Source organism: Pleurodeles waltl, chromosome 10 (genome assembly GCF_031143425.1).
Source record: "Pleurodeles waltl isolate 20211129_DDA chromosome 10, aPleWal1.hap1.20221129, whole genome shotgun sequence".
NCBI lineage: Eukaryota > Metazoa > Chordata > Amphibia > Caudata > Salamandridae > Pleurodeles > Pleurodeles waltl.
In genome coordinates, this window is record NC_090449.1 from 501929011 (window position 1) to 501950992 (window position 21982).

Genomic DNA, 21982 nt, shown 5'->3' on the forward strand with positions numbered 1-21982 from the left:
ATGATCAATATGCCTCTACAGTGTCTCTAGTCCATTCTTAGGCATTGTAAGTGCAGTGTGGCCATATTGAGTATATGGTCTGGGAGTTTGTCAAACACGAACTCCACAGTTCCATAATGGCTACACTGAAATCTGGGGAGTTTGGTATCAATCTTCTCAGCACAATAAATGCACACTGATGCCAGTGTGGGATTTATTGTAAAATGCACCCAGAGGGCATCTTAGAGATGCCCCTGAATACCAGTCCAACTCCTAGTGCTGGGCTGACAAGTTTCTGCCAGCCTGCCACAACCAGACGAGTTTCTGGCCACATGGGGTGACTGCCGTTGTCACTCTGTGACCAGGAACAAAGCCTGTACTGGGTGGAGGTGCTTCTCATCCGCCCTCTGCAGGAACCGTAACACCTGGAGGTGAGCCTCAAAGACGCATGCCTTTTGTTACGGCACCCCAGGGCATCCCAGCTAGTGGAGATGCCTGCCACTCTGGCCACTGCCCCCACTTTTGGCGGCAAGGCAGGAGAGGATAATGAGAAAAACAAGGAGGAGTCACCCACCAGTCAGGACAGCCCCTAAGGTGTCCTGCGCTGAGGTGAACCCTGCCTTTAGAAATCCTCCATCTTGAGATTGGAGGATTCCCCGAATAGGATTAGGGATGTGCCCCCCTCCCCTCAGGGAGGAGGCACTAAGCGGGTGTAGCAACAATCTAGGACAGCAGCCCTTGGCTACTGCCCTCCTGACCTAAACCCACCCCTTAATTCAGTATTTAGGGGCGACCCTAAACCCAGGAAATCAGATTCCTGCAACCTACACAAAGAAGGACTGCTGACCTGAAAGCCCTGCGGAGACAACTAACTTGGCCCCAGCCCTACCGGCCTGTCTCTAGACTCAAAGAACCTGCACAGCGACGCATCCGACAGGGACCAGCGACCTCTGAAAATTCAGAGGACTGCCCTGCACCCAAAGGACCAAGAAACTCCAGAGAACAGCAGCACTGTTCAGCAACATCTTTGCAACAAAGAAGCAACTTCTAAAGAACTCACTCTTCCCGCCGGAAGCGTGAGACTTCACACTCTGCACCCAAAGCCCCTGGCTCGAGCTCCAGAGAACTAACACCGCAGAGAGGACTCCCAGGCGACTGTGACTTCGTGAGTAACCTGAGATGACCCCCCTGCACCCTCACAGCGACGCCTGCAGAGAGGATCCAGAGGCTCCCCCTGACCGCCTGGACAAAGCACTGCACCAGCAGCCCCCAGGACCGAAAGGAACCAACCTCCAGTGCAGCAGTGACCGGCAGGCAGCCCTATGCCTAGCCCAGTCGGTGGCTGGCCCGAGAAGCCCCCCTGTGCCCTGCCTGCATCACCTAAGTGACCCCCAGGTCCCTCCATTGCTTTCTATAGCAAACCTGATGCCAACTTTGCACACTGCACCCGGCCACCCCTGTGCCGCTGAGGGTGTGTTTTGTGTGCCTGTTTGTGACCCCCCACCCCCCCCCCCCCCCACGTCTGCTCCCCGAGGACGCAGGTACTCATCTGCTAGCAGACTGGAACCGAGCACCCCTGTTCTCCATAGGCACCCATGTGTTTTGGGCCCTCCTTTGACCTCTGCACCTGATCGTCCCTGTGTTGCTGGTCCGGTGACTTTGGGGCTACCTTGAACCCCCAACGGTGGGCTGCCTATGCCCAGGACTGTACTGTGCATATTACTGCTATAATTCAAAGTTCCTTACTTACCTGTGTGGAGTACCTTGCATTTTATGTATTTACTTCAATTCTTGAATCTTGTGGAAGAAAATATATTTTTCTATATAAAAACTATTGACCTGGAGTTTAGTCTTTGAGTGTGTGTTCCTCATTTATTGCCTGTGTGTGTGTACAACAAAAATGCTTAACCCTACCCTCTGATACGCCTACTGCTCAACCATACTACCACAAAATAGAGCATTCGAATTATCTAATTTTGCCACTACCAACCTCTAAGGGAAACCCTTGGACTCTGCACACTATCTCTCACTTTGAGATAGTATGTACAGAGCCAACTTCCTACACACTAAGCCTGAGCCTTTAAGGCCCACTGCTAGGTGTTACAGTTCCTGCAAGGGGTGTGGGGGGGGTATTAAACACCTCCACCCATTGTAGGGTTTGTTTCTGGCCTCAGAGAGCACAAAGGCTCTCACCTCAGGGGGGCAGAAACCTGTCTCTGTGGCAGGCTGGCACAGACCAGTCAGTCCTGAACTGAAGGGGATTGGGTAAAATACAGGGGGCATCTTCTAAGATGCCCTCTGTGTGCATTTTGTAATAATTCCAACACTGGCATCAGTGTGGGTTTATTATTCTGAGAAGTTTCATACCAAACTTCCCAGTATTCAGTGTTGCCATTATGGAGCTGTGGGGTTCGTTTTGACAAACTCCCCGACCATATACTTAATATGGCCACACTGTACTTGCAATGTCTAAGAATAGACTTAGACACTGTAGGGGCATATTGCTCATGCAGCTATGCCCTCACCTGTGGTATAGTGCACCCTGCCTTAGGGCTATAAGAGCTGCTAGAGGGGTGACTTACCTTTGCCACAGGCAATGTTTTGTGTGCATGGCATCCTGAGGGGGATGCCATGTCGACTTTGCTTTTTTCTCCCCACCAACACACACAATCTGCAATGTCAGTGTGCATGTGTTAGGTGAGGGGTCCCATAGGGTGGCACAACACATGCTGCAGCCTTTAGGGACCATCCCTGGTCACAGGCCCTTGGTACCACTGGTACCTGTTACCAGGGACATATCTGTGTGCCAGGGGTGTGCCGGTTGTGGAAACCATGTTACATTTTTATTGAAAGAACACTGGTGCTGGGGCCTGGTTAGCCGGGTCCCAGCACACTTCTTAGTCAAGTCAGCATCAATATTGGGCAAAAAGTGGGGGATAACTGCAACGGGGAGCCACTTTCCTACACCCCAGGAGTGAGATGACCCTTTGGAAGACTATGAAGTAGGCCTCCAAGAGGATCCAGATATAGAGCCCTACCCCTCCAAGCCATTGTCCCCAGTTGATACTGCTGCATGGGGAACATCCGTAACAACGACTGTGGAACAATGACATACGTTGTTAACGCAAGCGGAACCACGCTTGTGTTAACGACGACTCCCTTTTTCTCTGCCTTAACCCCGCATGTGCTGAACAATGCACATGAATGGTTAAAGCTGAGAAAAGGGGAGAGTGCTTCGCGAGAGGAGGATGTGGTCAGGGAAGTGGGGCTAGAGCAGGGTTCGGGGGTAGTTTTTAGGGGTGAGAGGGTGGATTAAGGGCTTGGGGTGTGGGGGGTCGGTAGTTTTTTTATTTTTTATTTTTATTATTTAGGGGCGGGGGATCGGGACAGTTCTGTTTTTAGGGGTGGGTGGATGGGGATAGTTTTGTTTTTGGGGGTGAGGGGTACTTTTGTGGGGGTGCGGGATCGGGTTACTTTTGTTTTTGGGGGATTAGGGTAGTTTGTTTTTTTGGGGGTCGGGGTAGTTTGTTTTTTGGGGGTAGGGAGTCGGGGTAGTTTGGTTTTTGGGGGTGGGGGATGGGGTAGTTTGGTTTTTGGGAGTGTAGGGGTCGGGTAGATTGGTTTTTGGCGGTGGGAGGTCGGTGTAGTTTTTCTTTGGGGGGGGGCAGGGTGTGGGGGGGGTTGGTTGTTTTTAGGGCAGTGAGTAAGGTTTGGGAAGGGTTTAGGGCTCAGGTTGGTTGGGAGGTATCCGGAGTAGTTTTGTTTTAGGGATGGGAGTTGGGGTAGTTTTAGTATTAGGGGTGGGGTACTTCTGGGACATAAAACAGGTGGGGGGTCACATGCTAGAAACATGCATGCCATTCCCACACATGCCTTTACTAGCCGTGCTTTTACAATGAAAAATCGTTGTAAAGAAATGCGTGGTAACAACGTGGTTGTTGTTCCGACCGCGTTGTTTAGGCATGCGTGGTTCCAGCATTCGTTATTCCATCATCCATTCCTACTGGATACCATGCAGTAATACAAAGTGCTGCACATCACCGGTCATACTCCAGACCGTGAAAGACGAGGACATCTGCTTAGTTGAAACTGTGTCCAAGGAAGAGTGTGCGGTCCACTACCTGTCCATGCTCAAGGGAATTCTCAAGTCAGCCAGCAGTAATTTTAAGGAGCCAGTTAAATCAGGTTAGTTACTCTCGATGCAGAGAAAAAATACAGGCCTGCCCCAGATGATCCAGCTTATATCCGTGGACTGATTGTCCCGACTCCTTAGTTGTGCCCACAGACTATAAGAGGGCTTCTGAACAAGTCACAGGAGATACTCGTCCGCCGGACAAGGAGTCTAAGCAAACTGATGTCACATGAAAGCAGTTGGTCACACACTGGTGTATTGCCGATAGGATGGACCTTATCTCCAGGTAAGTCCGTTACCACTAGATGGAGATAGAGGAGCTGGTAAAATACATATCAGCAGTGCTTTGGACAGCACAAGAGTTCTTTAATGAGGGGAAACTGTCAGCAGTGCCATTATAACGTACACACTGGATGTGGCAAATATCGCAGTGAGGGGTATTAATACCAACATTCTCCTCTATTGGCATGTTTGGCTTAGTGTGTCAGGGTTTAGATTGTAGGGTTTACAACAGCTCTTGAACTCCCTTTTGAAAGCGAGCATCTGCTTGGCCCCAGGATACATCTTCCGGATTTCTTACCAGAACACATTCCATTAATAGGCTTTCTAGACCTTTTGGGACTTCTCAATGTGCCAACCTGAGACAGAATGCCAGATGGACTGCATCCACCCTGCAGCCCACTGACCCACTTGAGTATTATTTAAGCAAGATGCGTTCCAAGTAACGATCCGTCCTGTGACAGATCACATGGACAGTTAGTGGAGCCTTAACTTTTTCCTCATGGAAAGTCAGTCAAGTACACTAGGAAACCAGAAATACTATTTCAATATTCATGTAAAATCAAAACCCTATCCTAGTGCATTAAATGTGATTAGAAACAAGCAAAATAGTGGCAGTGATACTTATGGGGCGAAAACTTTCCTGTTTAAAAAAAAACAGGAATTGAAGTTAGCAGCTTCTATGAAACCTTGTTCATTAATTAAAAAAAACCACCACTGGAAAATTACCATTCAGTCCATAAAAAATTGCAATATATGACTACATGAATATATGTGCATTTATATCTGAAACCTATACCTAAATAAATTGCAATATAATTAGAGAACGGGAAAACCTAGAAGTGAACACACTTTATAATTATAACACCCAGGTTCACCAGCTGCTCAGAAATATTACAAAATACACCAACATCTACGAATCTATTTGTGCCTTACAGTTCCACTGACCCAGATCTGCCTCTCAGAAGCACCAAAGCAGTGGAAATGGTAAACTGGCGGGCTCAGGTCAGAGATCTCCATGCCATCAGTACCAACTGCCATTTCAGGACTCCCAGCAACCTAAGACTTTCCAGGGAGGGGCCTGGAGTAGAAATGGAGGTGCATAGGCAGAGTTGGCACTCTAAGGGACTCTTCCCCCTGACCACATCACCTCTTTTGTGAGAAGACCGAGGCATTTCCTGGTTCAGTCTGAAAACTTCACCTCAGATCAGTGGGCACTCTTGATTGTATGAGAAGGATACTGTTTTGAATTTCACTCAACCCCTACCAAGTCCTACCCAGCCACAACATACTGTGTACAGACCACCTTCTCCTTTAGTGGAAGAGATTCAGGTGCTATTACAAAAGGGTGCACTAGAACCATACCTACACCCCCAACATAGCAGGGTGGTGTATTCCTTGTACTTTTTAATCCCAAAAAGGACAGCTCCCTACAGCCAATCCTTTACATTTGGCCATTAAACAGATTCATCCTCTCCGAACACTTACATATGGTCACTTCACAAGACGTCACCTCACTGTTTCACCGTGGGGACTTATCTCAGCCCTTGATCTGAAAGACATATTTTCACATCCCAATCCAACTGGTGTATTGCAGTGCCATAGATTTGTGGTAAGTGGATGACACTACCAGTTCAAGGTGTTCAGAGTCACTACAGCTCCAGTGGTGTTTACAGAGTTAGTGCTGGTTGCAGTGCACCTACAGAGAAACGCCATGCACTGGCTGATCAAGAGCAGCATTAAGCGATGATGTCTAGCACACTCATAATGTGTGTCCCTACTTCACAGCATAGTTTCACATCATTATGAAAAAAATACTTCTCCATCTGCAGCAGGGTCAGTCCCTTCTGGGATCCATCCTAATTGCAGTGATAGGCTATGCATATCCCAATAACCAGAGGATGATGGCATTCCAACAGCTGCTGCCTTGTTTTTTACAGGCACACCATCCAATTACTGTCAGAACTGTCATGAAACATTTGAGGATAATGGCTTCTATCATAGCAGTTTTACAGTGCCCCTTGTTGCACATGTGCCCATCTGCAGAAATGCCTCACAAGGCAGTGAGCTTAAGCAGTAGAACATTGGGGGGGGGGGTCTAGTGTTGGTAACAATCAGGGTCTTGCATTGTCTGCTGAAACAGCAACAATCTGCTCTTTGGCAGGCTGTTTCTAGACCTCGTTCTTCAAGTTTATCACCTCTGATTGGTCTCCCATGGGTTGCAGGGCTCCAAACTGCGAGATGGCTGTCCAAGGGACATAGACCCTTCAGCATCAGGGATGCCACATAAACTACCAGTAGCTTCAAGCTATCAGACCAGTACTGCAAGAATTCCCTCCACTATTGTGGGGGAAAGCAGTTCTAATAACATGCTTGCCATGTTTTACATCAGAGGTAGGGCTGCACAGAATAATCACAAAAGATATATGTATATAAAATGAATTTACGTAGCTAGTGGTTAGCCTGTCAACATGGCATGGAACGGTCCATCCCGGAATTATGTGGACATCCTTACACTAGTTGATTTCAGTTCCCAGTTGTTTGAATAAGGCCATTTTATACTGCACACTATATGAAACCAGTGAATCCTAGATTTTTCCTATTATACACTCTGTCTTTATTTTTTTTAATGTTCTCCTTCTGTCTTCCAGGTCTTAGCAATGAGAGCTGGTCCATTATGAAGAACATGGCCACCGAGCTTGGAATCATACTAATTGGTTACTTCACTCTGGTGCCTGCTATTCAGGTATGTATGAGTGTTGTCTTCACTGTATGCTAGTGGCAGTGAGATGTATGATGTTTATGTACAGCCTACTTTCGGAGCCAGGCTATTTCTTGCATATTTTATCACCATTAAGGTTAACAGAGGGGTAGGTGGGTGTGTGTGTGTGTGTGAGGGGTGCGGGTGTATGTTTTCAACTGAGATTATGACTTTCATTACCTTAATGGTGGCATTGAGGAAAACAAGTGTGGGTGAGCTTGGTGATTTCTTGAAAGATGAAGGGGCAAGCTTTAAGCTCTGTGCATTTGTAGGAGAATTGGTTTGCTATTATTACTATTAATTACTTGATTATACAGTTACAGTTTTGCCACACTGTTTTGGCCTTAATAATTTAGTAACAGTAGGAGAAGCAAACACTACTAAGAATTCTCTTCAAAACATTATCAGATTACGCAGCCTTTGTCTTGCTGTCGTTCACCCCAAAACAACTCCTCCCACTCACTTTTACTATTATCAGTGGTTTGTTGTTTCATTCATGAGAAAATAATAGATTGGAACTGAGGCTGAGATTCTGTGTGTAATATAATAAGCGGTGAAATTAAGAGTAGGCATCCTTGGTGTTCGGAAACCTGATCAGGAACACCAGCAGTCACGATCTCCGAGGAACTTAGGGTACCTGCGGTTATCCTTTCTACAAATTTAGCAGTAGTATAAGACACCACGGGCCAGATGTAGCAAACTGTTTGCGACTCGCAAATGGCGAAAATCGCCGTTTGCGACTCGCAAATGCGTGTTTGCTATGCAGAAATGCATTTTGCGAGTCGGAACCGACTCGCAAAATGCATTTCCGAGTCGCAAATAGGAAGGGGTGTTCCCTTCCTATTTGCGAGTCGCAGTGGTATGCAATTCCATTTGCGACCGCGTATGCGGTCGCAAATGGAGTCACAGTTACCATCCACTTGAAGTGGATGGTAACCCACTCGCAAACGGGAAGGGGTCCCCATGCGACCCCTTCCCCTTTGTGACTGGACCCAAAATTATTTTTTCAGAGCAGGCAGTGGTCCAAGGGACCACTACCTGCCCTGAAAAAATCCGAAACTAAAGGTTTCGTTTTTTTTTCTAAGTGCAGCTCTACTTGGAAAAAAAAAAAACTGCTTTATTTAAAAGCAGTCACGAACATGTAGGTCTGCTGTTCCCAGCAGGCCTCCATCCCCGTGAGTGCCCAGAGTCGCTATGGGGGCGCAAATTGCGACCCACCTCATTAATATTAATGAGGTGGGTCTTTGCGACCCCATAGCGACTCGCAGAAGGTGTCTGAGACACCTTTCTGCATAGCAAATTGCGACTTGCAATTTGCGAGTCGCACAGACTCGCAAATTGCAAGTCGCAATTTGCTAGTTTCCTTCATCTGGCCCCACATAACATAAATTTGCATCAATTTTCAGTTGAGTAGTTGGTAAATATTTATTTTTGATGGATAAATCTTCCGACAGATACCTCACCTTATGAATAATCCTCAAAGGCTTTAGAGTAGTCTGGAAAGTTTAACACCCCCTCGCCTCCCTCCACTAGCAGTGACTTTCCAGCACCACCAGGTAGTGCCACACAGCTTTAACTTCAAATGTTTCTGGATGTGATATCGCCAAGTTATGTTAGGTGCGCTGCCGTCAGTTTCTGGTTTTCTGCTACTCATTGCTGTCTCACTACTAACTTCTTAGATTTTTTTATTAGCATTTATTAAGAACAGCAACAAACATACAAAACGGTGAGGTCATCAATTCGCTCTATAGGTACAATATAAGATAAGGAGCATTAAGGTCTAGTACCCAAAAGACGTTGAGCTCAGCATAAAGGCAAATAGTCTCTATCAACCGCAATGGTGTCCAATTCGCATCAATGAGACCTCCAAATATGTAATAAAAGCAAGCCAAAGAGACCAGCACATATAAAAAACAAGAAGCAGGGAAGGAAGCAACCAAAGGTAGAGAAGAAAAGAGTAGTATGCAACAGAGGGAGGAGGGAAGGAAATAAGAACATCATTGCAGCCGCCAAGACGTCGACATGAATACAGCCAGTGATACCACAACATACAATACTATATCAGGGCAGCATGATTGTTGCGCAATCACTTGGGGTGTGAAATTACTGCATGTTGGTCAGTGAACAATTCTGCAAGAAGGAGCGCAGGGGGGCCCATATATCCTGCGGTCGGGATACCTCCGGCATGAGGTCCCAGTATACCAGCAGCTGTTCCTGACAATAAGAGGCATCACTTAATCATTCAGCACAGCGGGGAATTCGACGTCTCCTCCAGCACATCGCAACTCTGTGCTTGGCCAACAGCAATAACAGTCCCATCAATGACCTGTGCGCAACCGGGAGTTCCTCAATGTATCCCAGAAGGGCAAGCTTAGGGATGTGCGTCAGCTGGGTCTCCGTCATCCCCTCAATCGCCTGCAACACCTCCGCCCAATACACACACAGCGCCAGGCAGCTCCACGCCAGATGCAAGAAGTCTGCATCAGGGGCCATGCATCCCACGCAATGCGCTTCAGTCCGGAGGCCCATATCCTTCAGCCTAAGAGGAGTGTAATATAAGCGATGTAGGAATTAAAATGTATAAGGCGCAATCTGTAATTGGGGGACAGCACTCGCATAGGCACACAGCAGCGTCGCCACTCTTCATCGGAAATGGTTTCCTTTATGTCCATCTCCCAATGGGCTTTGGCTTTAGCTTCTGTCCCTTGCACCTCACGCTGGATGCAGACATATAACCTGGTAATGAGCCTGTGCGGGTATTGCGTTTGATACAGAAGCTCCAGCGCCCCACATGCCGCGGGCATTGCAGGGAAGCAGGGGTAGCGCACATGTAGCATAGCATGAACCCTAAGGAAATATAGTCGGTGCAGCCCACGTCCAGAACTGGTATAGAGGGATCAAAGGTCTCCCCCACAGCTGTGCGTTTCAGTAGTGCCGTCCAAGCTCTCGCCGTGCAAGCCACTGTGTCAACCCCCCACTGTCTGGGCCTAGGCCGCCCAACCAGCACCCTCGGTAGTCTATCTGGCCACACAGCATCACTTTCAGGCGCCAAGTGGGGTAAGTTTGTGATAGGGTTTATCCAAAAATGTGCAAAGTAGGCTTGAGCACAGTGGTAGTATAGTGCCAAGTCCGATGCCGCCAGCCCACCCTGTTCAAACGGAAGCATACATTTTTCCAGTGATATTCTGGGGCATCGGCCATCCCAGCCCAGGCCAAGGTTACAAGAGCAGTTCGAAGCCGTTAAAAAAAAAAGCTAGCAGTGAGAACCAGAGTTATGTTGATAAAGAGGTACAGAAACCTGTCCAGCACAACCATTTTCGCTATAGCAATGTGATCCGCCAGCTAAAGCGGCAGAGAGCGCCACCTCTCTGTCTTCTCTTCCAACCACGTAATGGCCCTGTTAGCTGACCAGAGCATGTCTGTGTCCCTGCTCAGCCACATACCCAGGTATCTCACTGGTCCCTCAGCCCAACAGAGGGGGTATAGAGAGGAGAACTGTACCATATCCGCAGAGAGGTGCATCACCACCGATTTAAACCAGTTAATGGTGATCCCGGATATCCATCCAAATACAGCTATGTCATCCAGCAAGGCATCTAGGTGCCGCTGAGGATCACGAACATACAGAGCAACATCGCCTGCGTACGTGGATATTAGCACCGGGTGCTGCCGGAAGGCCAAGCCCATGTGATTATGATGTTGACGCAAGCGGCTCCATCAGAACAGCAAAAAGTAACGGAGAGAGTCGGCATCCCTGGCGAGTGCCTCTGGCAATAGGGAATGGATCAGATATGGTACCATTAACTCTCAGCCACGCGGAGGCTGCCTGTATAGCAGGCAAATCAGCTGAATGAATCTTGAGCTCAGTCCCACCGAGCCAGCAAGGCAAACATATATTGCCATGCCAGAGAGTCAAAGGCCTTAGCTGCATCCAGGAACACCGCCGCCATACAATCTTCAGGATCAATCCTAGGGTGGAGCGGCCCGGCACAAAACCCGACATGTCCGGCAGCACCAGAGTAGGAAGGAGGGGCTGCAAAAGTGCTGCAATCAGTTTTGCCAGGATCTTAGTGTCAATATTTTTTAACAAGAGAGGCCTATAGGAATCACAGGAGCATGGGTCCTTCCCAGGTTTTAAAATGATCACGATAAGAGCCTTGCACAGCGAGAATGGAAGGATCCCAGTCTCAAGAGCCTCCGCGTACACCTCCAGGAGGTGAGGATCCAATATATCAGCATACTCCTTATAAAAGGGCGGCGTCAGACCGTCAAGTCCAGGGGCTTTATCCCCAGGTAAACCGCGTATTGCCTGAACTACATCATCTACCAAAAAGGGGGTATCTAAATATTGTCGGTGCACACTCTCAAACCACAAAAGGCTAATATCTTCAAAATAGCTAGCGATTGATACTGTGTTCGTCCCAGGGGTCTCAGCATATCGGTTTGAATAGAAGTCAGTGAGGATACTCTTGATCTCATCAGTGCCAGTGCGTCTTGCACCAGACGAGTCAGTCAGCTCGACAATATAGTTACTTGCCCACGGCTTGCGGAGCATTGCGGCTAGTGTGCAGCCAGCTCTAACACCTTCGCCTTATCTCCTCGCCATAGCGTTTCTCCCTAAAAAGCAGAACTCGCAGAGGGCAGCCTCCTCAAACTGTGTCATCTTCCCGCTCAAAGCCGCCAACAGGTCTGCCGACCAGTTTGAAACCAAGCGTCTTTCAAGACCAGCAATCTGGGCCTCCAACTCCGCTAGCTTCCTCCGCAGCACCTTCAACACACCATGATGTTTAGAGAGGCAAATCCCCCGGATCACCACCTTAAAGGCTTCCCACACAGTACCGGCAGAGGCCACCGACCCCCGGTTCTCCGCAAAGTAGTGTACAATAGCGTTACAGACCTCATCTCTGAATACCTGGTCCTTCAGCACACCAGGAGGGAAGCTTCCATATAAAGGCGCGACCCGGGCCACCCGGAACAGCCAGTTCCAACATGAATGGAGAATGATCTGACAGTGCGGGCCTTATGCTCAATGGACCACACCTAGAGCGTCACATCCCTAATACCAAGCCAGTGGTCTATACGGGACCAACTGCGGTGCACATAATTAAGTGCCTCCCTATCAGTACCATGTTTTTCTCTCCATAAATCCACCACGGCCCCATCAGCCATCACCCAGGACAGGGCCCGGGCAGCCGCCACATGCTGTAGTCTGGCCCGGCTTTTGCGATCCGCCTCAAAATCCAGCATCACGTTGAAATCGCCCCCCAAAGCAAGGGCCTGGGACCCATCGAATCAATTAATCTCGCTACTTCTCCAAAGAATTCAGGGTCATCAGAATTTGGCCCACGCAGCGCACCAATCTGCACGGTCTGTCAAGCAGTGTTCCCTGCAGTATAACATAGCGACCATTAGGAACAACAAGCACCTTCTTAGTGTGCCACTGCAGCCCCTTCCGAATCAAAATCGCCACACCTCGCGCGTAACGCAAGTACTTCGCAGCATGCCATTCGCCAATCCAACCAGCCTTCAGCCGATGCTTGGAGGCATCCACCAGATGGGTCTCCTGTAACATGCAAATGTCTACCGCATGTCGCTGAACATACGCTGATATCAACCGCATTTTGCGCTCACCATTCAGCCCACGGACATTCTAAGCGAGGCAGCGCACAGGCTTCACACTATCTTGCGCCATAGCGTCTACCTATCTAACCATACATCTCCCCATGACATCGCAGAAGCAGCGTCCACGGCATGCAGGGAAGGGGACCGATGCAGAAGGAATGAAAGAGAGGGTACAAACCTAACACAGAACATTCCCACCCCCCCCACACACGCAGACTCCCCCCAAAAGGGTCAGTGCGATAAGCCCACCCATCCCCAAATGCAGTTCCCACAACATGACGGCAAACATTTGAAATGGACTCAACCAGCGGGACGTCAACAAGGCCGTCCGAAACCCATCCCAGGCGGATGGAGTGGCAGGGGGACCAACAATGAAGGGGAATATTGCAAAGCAGCCCGCCCCATTAGTCAAATCAGCCACAAAGTTGCAGGCTGCACGGCTCCGGATAGGGTCAAATGAGGCTTAAGTAGAAGTGTATATTTAGTCATTATCACTTAGAGAACCTCCGGAATCATCAGCGGAACGCGGGCTGACCGACTACGCCCTCTTGGGGACAGATTTAGCAAACCTTGCAGCCAGTTTCGGGTCTGTAAAAAAAAAAAAAAAAAAAAAATGCAACTTGCCCTTATTTTGGACTTGCAGCTTTGCAGGGTTAATGAGGGAATATTTCGCTTCCGTCTGGCTTAAAACGCGTTTAACCGCGAGGAAGGTCTTGGTGGCAGCCTGCACCCCAGGAGTGTAATCAGGGAAAAAGTTCAGTCCCACGTTATTGTATACCACCGGCCTGTGCTCGCTGGCTAGTCGAAGTATAGTGCCTCTGTCTCTGTCTCTGTAGTTGAGTAATCGTACAATAATGGGGGGCGCGGGGACCCCGATGGAGGTCACGGCCCCAGAGATCTGTGGGCCTTCACCACCAGCATCCGGTAGAGCTCCCCAGGAAATAATCCAGATAGCATAGTCTTGACGAACTCCTCCATGCGCCCCATAACAGACGACTCCAGAAGGCCCAAAATGCAGACGTCTAGTTGCTCCAGACTGGGAGGGGAGGATTTGGTGTGCTGATCTATTGGCAACCTCTTCAACTCCGGCAGTTAGCAGGCTTGCTTTTGAGACAGGAGCTGCTGCTACTACATATTTCACTGGTGGAGGGCTTTCAGGTGAGTGGGCTGACAGTTCGTGGTGGTAGCTGTTGTTCGGGCATGGGGGTTGCTCGTGCTCCGTAGGTGTTCCACATGAAGGTAGCCCCCGGTGCTACTTGATGCCCTTTTGGGGTCGAATTGAGCAAGCTGAAGCTAGGGTGTAATTGAGCAAAATGAAACCGCAACAAGTATTTGGATTGAGTTATCCAATTTACTCCTGAACATTGACCTGGAAAGTGAACGTGCATTGTATAAGACTAGTGTTATTTTGATTTGGTCACACTAATCGTGATTTGTGACTTTGCTTTTTACAAAGCTCATTTACCAAATTGTAGTATTCTTAGCAGAAGGAACCTGGCATACTATTTTATTGAGATTGTTAACCCATGTTCAGAATGTCCTGTGGATGTCTCTACATTTACAGTCATATCATCTTGATTAATAGAAAAACAGAATTTGCTGCAACTGTCGACTGAACAAAAAAATACTCATTACCGTTCAGATTTCTGACAGATCCAGTGACACAGTTGTATGGAGATAAAATTAAAACCCAGTTTAGACTGTGGATGTAGTAGAATAAGGTTTGGATCCCAGAGTTTCTGGAGTTGGAAAGAAGCGTCTTCCAAAGTATAAACTTTAACTAGCACTTTTGCTGCATCTAATTAAGTCCCTATTTATGTCACTGTGTTCCCCTTAATATTTTAGTGTAGAGTGAAGGAGAGGCATGTAGAGACAGATGGAGTCTCACCACTGTACCCAGCCCCCAGAGCATTGTATGCTGTGTCTCTGTGCTCTATTTAAAGATTGGTCTACGGTGGTGTACCTAGAAAGGTGTTACAATCAAAACATTTCATGTGAATTTTCCACTGATTTGTCTTGGGGACAACCTAAGATGTGGTCTGGCCATCTTAGAATGGTTGCAGCCCCACTGACAAAATATAAAAAGGAGAAAAGACGAAGGACAAACTTGCTGTCCCTCTCAACATACACAAAAAGGTCCTGGGTGGTAAAGCATGTACATCAGATTCTTCTAAGGCATTACATGAATACTTTAAGCAAACAATAATAGCATCTGATACAGACAATCACACTTACAATCATCAACCCAACACACCCTCTCCCCAATCTATAAATACAACCTTTAAAGAGGAGAAATCAATCCTTTCAATTATTCAACAAGAGGGGTTGATAACAGATTTCCAAAATTCTCAGCATATTATACAATATTATTCCAGATGAGGCCCACACCAACAAGGATCAGCAATTGACAGGCAATTTCTTGTTATTAGCCCTCATGAGTCGATCAATACTACTAGTGTGCAAGTGGACAAAGAGGGGGAAAAAATGTCCTCCTTTAAGCTTGATTTCCTGCACTACTCCTATGAAAGATGTAGCTTCTTTTTTTAAGTCTAAAGTTTTTAATTTACTGGATACTGAGACTATAAACCTGATTAACTCTCCGATTTGGAAATCCCTACTTGGTTACTTTGATGTCATAGTGAAAACTCTTAATATCCAATCTGATAAATTAGAACTACAAATTGACATTCTCCATAATCTAGCAGGGATTGAATGTCTGTATGAACTAATACATAGGGCAAAGACTGAGACAATGCACTCTAACTCTTGTGCACGCTGACCTATAATAAATACACTAGAAACTCTTCCAAGTATCCTAAAATCTTTGGTTCAAGAAATAAAAATAATAACTTATTGCAACAAAGAGATTAATATGTATTCAACAAAAGCATTTCTAGAAACTTAGAGCCTTATTACGAGTCTGACGGTCCACAGACTGCCAGACTCGCAGTGGAGGTCGGACCACCGTGGTTGTGGCAGTCCGACTGCCACATTATGAGGTTGGCGGGCAGACCCGCCAATTTACCGCTGTCCCCACTAGGATCTCTGATCCCCGATGAGATGATGGCGGTGCATGTTGTAATCAGCAAGGGTGGTGCTGAAAGCGGGGGGGGTCTGCACTGCCTATGGTATGGGCAGTGCAGGTGCCCTCCTGTCCCGCACCCTCGTAATGCGCACTGTCTGCTGTACTGACAGTACACATTTCAAGTCTGTTGGTGCCCCCTGCATGCAGCATCATTGCTGTCGGCTCTATTATGAGCCGGCGGCAATGCTGGCGCACCTTTCCCACTGAGTTCCCTCCCATCAGCCCAGTGAGGAAGTCGTAATCGGGCCGGTGGGGAGACTGTCACTGTGATGGCTGTCTCCTCACCACAGGTTTGGTGGTCAGCAAATACTGCCGCCAAATTTGTAATCAGGCCCAAAGTCTGCACCCCACATCAGTCTACTAAACTCAACATAACAGCAACACTAAATGATTAATTATAATTTGAAATTGCTAAAGATACAAGTGCCCAAAACTACTCAAGTACCCAAAAGTTGCATTCTGATTTAGTTAGCATTTCTACTGTGCTGGTACATTACACATTGGATGTCGATTACATTGCCATATCAAAACATTCATGAGAGAATGGACCAAGGAGAAATGTGAAGGAAAAGTAAAAGTGGGTACCAACCCAAATTTGGTGGATTCTTACATGCCAGTGACCGAAAGGAAAAGACGTTGAAAGTCTCTTAACAAAAAGGTATCCGCCCTTGTATTCCATATCAGCCCTCCAAAAAGCTCAAATTGTTTCCAATTTTTAAATCCAAAGTGAATATTTTAAATTGGTAATAGTCAGTTGAAAAACAAAAGTTGAAGATTTGCTAAAACAATACACTCAAGAAAACAAAGAGCACCACCCTTTCTCTAAAAATAGATCCTATAAACTTTCAATCTTTCACTGAAGATCTTATTGGAAATTGTAAGACACTGAATACTGTATCTAATAGAAAAGAGAAAATTACAACAGCTAAAAAAATGGAAGTAGATAGCATCCAAACTATTTTGTTGAAAACATTTTCACAACTGGGTAAGAATTTTGAAGCACAAACCTGTTCTGCGAATTCGAATATAGTGGATGATCAGAGTCCACCAAAAGAGGAGTTTATGAATCAAAATTCCAACGTTTCAAATATATTATTACTCTACCCAACTTTAAATCCAAAGGTAACTTCAATATATTAAACAGGGGCAACATGTTAAAACTCTTACAATCAACTAACGCTCTAGCACTCATAAAGTTACGTTTATAAAGAATATAATTTTTTTAGCCTCCTACTCATCCGTATTTTAATGAAATTCCTTTTGTTACTTGGACTGCGAGCACCTTTGCAAATGAAATATATGCACAAAAGTTACTATTTGATAATCCCATTACCCAGATATTCTCCTACCTGTGAAACATAGAGAACTGGAATCATTCAGACTTGGGGTTATACAGTCATGCCACATACCTCTCTATTCTTAGTCCCAGAAAATAAAAAAAACACAGAACCTATAGGCCTAAAAATCTATGTGGGAAATAATTGGAAGCGACAATGCAAGGTTTATGTAGGTAAGCTGCAAGAGCAATCAGTTTGGAGCTGGCTCCTGTCCGTATTACATAAAAGAATTAATGTTACAGAAACCCTGTTCCAAGACATCTATAATTATAATAATAGATTTGTTTGTGGAACAGAGGAGCGCTGACTAGCGCACGTCTAGATGACGATGTAATAACATTTTAGCAAAAGTTCGACATATTACCCTTTCAAGAAACTTCGTGCAAATCTTAATGCCCTGCAGTAGGATACATCAAATATCATCTTTCAGCAACAAGAGTACATAATAAAGGCTGGCTGAAAGGCAGCCTGTCTATTTACATAGCTGTAGATTTGCAGTTGAAATTGTTTCTCTGAATTTACCGTAAATGCACCTTGATTACTTGGGATTATGAGAAAAAGAATTGGGCTCTTTCTCGAATTAAGGCAATGTAAGTGCTTCCAGATATTTACATTAACCCCCAGCAAGCAATAAAAAATGCCAATTAGTAAACTAGAATAGATATTTTTATTTATTTAAAAATGCAGCATACTGACTCCTAAGCGGTGATTTTAATCTACATCTAATACCTGAGCTTGAAGACTCAGAGTAAGAAATATTCCAAAAATTATTTATGGAATATACCTACTGCTGAATATCCCTTGACAAATAAAAAAAAAAGAGATGACTTGGGTGAATTATTTGGTGAATTGTATCATTCAGATGATATGAGAATTTCAAATGGTCTATTTATAGACAATCAACCTACAGTTCTAAGCCGCACTACTACTCTGAAAAAATCTCTTGTAGATTATACTTTAAGAACTGCAAATATGTTTAATGAAGTAAAATCTGTTAGAATTGAAGCACTAATGGAAAGTGATCACTTCCCACATTTGATTACCATAATAAATGATAGGTCTATACTTCAAGAGACGTAAACCTTTATTGGACATTCATGTGCATGTAATAAAATAAAAAAAAGGTTAAAATGGTAAGGTCCTGTCCTAGATCAAATAATGCAGTAGTCAACCAGCTTTCTAAACACAGGGTGTATACCTGGGGAAGAAGCAAATGAACACGGACGGTTCAATAAATCCTGCAAACATTCCCAGCTTGTAACTGTACTTTTGGAACTGTTCGGTACAGCACACTGTGCGAGAGCCTTGAGTATGGTACCACACTGACAGCAAAATTTGTGGTATTCTAAAATCTAGGCACAGCAAAAAAAAAGTACGTTAAATGTAGAGAAAAGGAAATTGCTTCCAACTTTGAGATTGACTCAACACCACCAAGAGCATGAATTAAGATCTTCATATAAAAAGGGAATCTAGAGGAAAAGGAAAAATTGTCTATATAATTATTGTAGAACCAACAATACTAAGCAATTCTGGGACTTCGTGAGTAATCTAATCATTGAGAACCAGCAAGAAAACAATACGAGCATCAGAGAGGACGATTGGATTACCCATGTGGCTAAACTGTATGAATAAGGTGGAACAGCAGCAATTACAGGAAAAAAAAATGATTCAGTTTTGTGTGATGTTTGTAACATCTATTTTGATGATATGCAACTGTGAATGGTCATTACCAAATCAAAACAAGATGTCACCCCAGGTCTAAACAACCTACCTGCATCACTCTTCAAAAAGACCCCACTTCTCTGTTTAACCAATATCTATGTTTGATTTTCATTCCAGACTCTGATGAGGTACCATTCTGCACCCAGTTTTTAAGAGCAGATGCCCAGGTAGTCGAGCTAATGTTATGCTAGTTGCCTTGATAAACACAGAAGCTAAATTTCTTGCATCACTACTACTGAAGCGCTTGAAGATGTGGGCTGAGCAGCTTGGTATTATACCACTGAATCAGCTGGGATGTTTATCAGAAGTTAGTACCGTCTCGAATCTGATGGCTTTAGCAATTTTAATTGAGAAGTTCCTTACTCAATAGAAACTCTTTCCGTGCCTGTTCTGTAGATTTAATATCTGATTTCTGCTATTGTGGCCAAAGCTTAAAGAGTAGAATGTACCAACACCACTTTACTGTGTAATTAATATGTTACAAACAGACACTTGGGTTGCTCTTAAGTTGAGCGATGGAGCCACTTTAACTAAGACAATGGTCACAAATCATGGCATTAAAGAAGAGTATGTGTTGTCCCCATTGCTATTTAACTTGTATATTGCTGTCTTGAGCCTCTTGCTCACCTAACAAAGTTTTAACCCCCTTGGCTAAATTGTAAACCTGTTGCAAGTCTTTAATATAATCAGATGATAATTGTGATTTTAAAACAGACTTCAGTTTGCTTACAGAAAATAATTACTCCCTTTGCGGCTTTAATCAAAACAAATAATATGGAGATAAACATGAAAAAGAATAAGATCTTAAACTTTGAAAAATTGTTTAAAAAAGACTGCAATATGCTACCTTGAAGAGAAACTGGAAATCTCAGTGCTATATACATACCTAGTTGTAATATTTATTAGTCTGACAATTTCTAGATGCTCCTGCAAGTATCAAGGTCAAAACCCAGATTGTTGCTATTTTGTTATAAAGCTGTACAAAATAACTTGGTCCATCTCTGGATCCAATCCTTATAGTGATGAACAGCAAATTATTCCCCACTTTAAAATATGGATCTGAAATTTATTAGAGGGAGAATGATGCAGTGTTATTGGATGTTGTACCAGCTTCCACTTAGACAGCCGTTTATATTACTGAATAATGCCATGTAAGCTCAGGTGAGTTTGGCTTAGTTTCCCAACAATTAGCTTAGCGTATAAATACCTGTAAGCAAATAAAAGATGCCTCAGGGAATACACTAAATTATCGGGTATGGTGAGAATTTATGCACCGTAGAGCTAATAATCATGGTGCATGCATTTAGATAATTCCATAACTGCACTAAACCTTAAGGATTTGTGGGAAGCGCCAAACTCGCATGTGGTTTTCAAGACCTTAGTTAATAGAATTGTAAAAAGAATCTCACCACTCTGTGATAAAGAAATCATTGCTTAAAAGTTGCATGCTTGAATGGTGCTAACATTTGTATGTGTAGTCAACATGCCAGCAATATCTTAAAGTTGAATTTTCACTTAATTTCAAGTTGAAGTTTCTGCTGTACAGGATGGGACATTTTCCTTCAAATAACTGTTTCCACGTGCAAAGGTATTGTAAAGCAACCCCCCGTATAAGTATGGCTGCTGGAACAGGGCCAAACTGCAAATTTGAATACAAAACCCAAGCCTACCTTTTATTTCAATGTTCTGGAAACTTCTCTCTTGTATATAATTCTAGCGGCTCAGACATTTTCACTTCTTCATTCTATTTATTGATCATTCAAAAATACATATTCATCGGATATTCAATAATAATACACTTATTCAATTCAACTGCTCTCCACTTAAGTTTAAAAAAATAGTCATAATACTTCTCTAATCCATACCCATGCACATAATATACTTTCCCTACTTCTCATCAAATAAAAAAAAAATCCTTCACATATCATAATTAGTCTTGAGAGTAACAGCAAAAGATTATTTTCATATCACAAGTACAATAGTCCACTGCATTAATGCTTCCTTTTCATACTCTTAAATATTATTTGCAGGTTATTTCTTTGTAGTGTTCAACTTTTGTCAGTCTAAAGTAACATGGTCCAATGCAAGGCTTTATAGCCACAAAGAGACTATTTTACATATTTTATGCATATGTCCAGTTCTGTCAAATGGTCGTAGAAAGTTATTGTGAAAGAGTTTATATCAGCTCCAAATAGGAACTTGTAGGCAGATCTCTGGTACAGAGCCTAAATGGACAGAATACTCAGCTGAACTGTAACCTTGTTAAATTTATGGAGTTCTGTTGATGCACTTTTGTCGTCTTATCTACTTCTGAACTCTGCAAAACTTAAATGAATTGGTTTATTTTCTTTTTATATAGATGTGGTGAAAGGTAATGATTGTGATTCTACGTTTGGTTTTACATATAATTTTACACACACTAAGTGCTTTATTAACTACGTACAACTAAATGGTTGTAAACTGTGATCTGCCCAGCTGCTTCATGGTTCTCCTTGCATGTGGTTGCAAAGTACTGTTGCCTCACATGTCCCACAGAAAATGAGTAGTTTGACAGGGCTGTTTTGCATGATTTGCTTGGTTAACTATCATGCTCATTCCCCCATTCTGAAAAGGTACTGCTTTCGGACTTTATAGGGTGAATAAATTGTAGAAATTTGTATCCATCAGAAGCAAAAAATGACTTATCTTCGCAAATAATGATTCTAGTAGATAGATTATTTTCCCTCAGATCTTCGCCGCCCTTTCCCTACCTTGATGAGCTATTGCTGTGATCAGTTGGATCCCAAAGTTTGAAGTCTTGTTGTGTGATGTATTTGTCGTCATAGCCATCTTGGTTTGTTTCTGCAAGGTTTTCCAGACTACTTGGATTCTTGGAAGGAGTAGTGATAAACTGTGAAATCTGCGGGATGATTATGTATCCACCGAAAAAAAAAATATATATATATATATATATACATATATATATATATATATGTTTGATGGCATGTGTAGCTGCAGATACACATGCTGTGCATTATCCTGCCATCTAGTCTTGGGCTCGGAGTGTTACAAGTTGTTTTTCTTCG

General features: G+C 44.5%; 1 protein-coding gene across 3 annotated transcripts in view; it reads left to right on the top strand.

Moving 5' to 3' along the window:
* Window positions 1-21982, top strand: part of SCAP (SREBF chaperone) — a 657412-nt gene that overhangs the window by 305144 nt on the left and 330286 nt on the right. For all 3 annotated transcript variants that reach the window (XM_069210888.1, XM_069210889.1, XM_069210887.1), the window contains one exon: window positions 7042-7136. In XM_069210888.1, the coding sequence (XP_069066989.1) occupies window positions 7042-7136 (95 nt within the window). The remainder of the gene's footprint in view (window positions 1-7041; window positions 7137-21982) is intronic.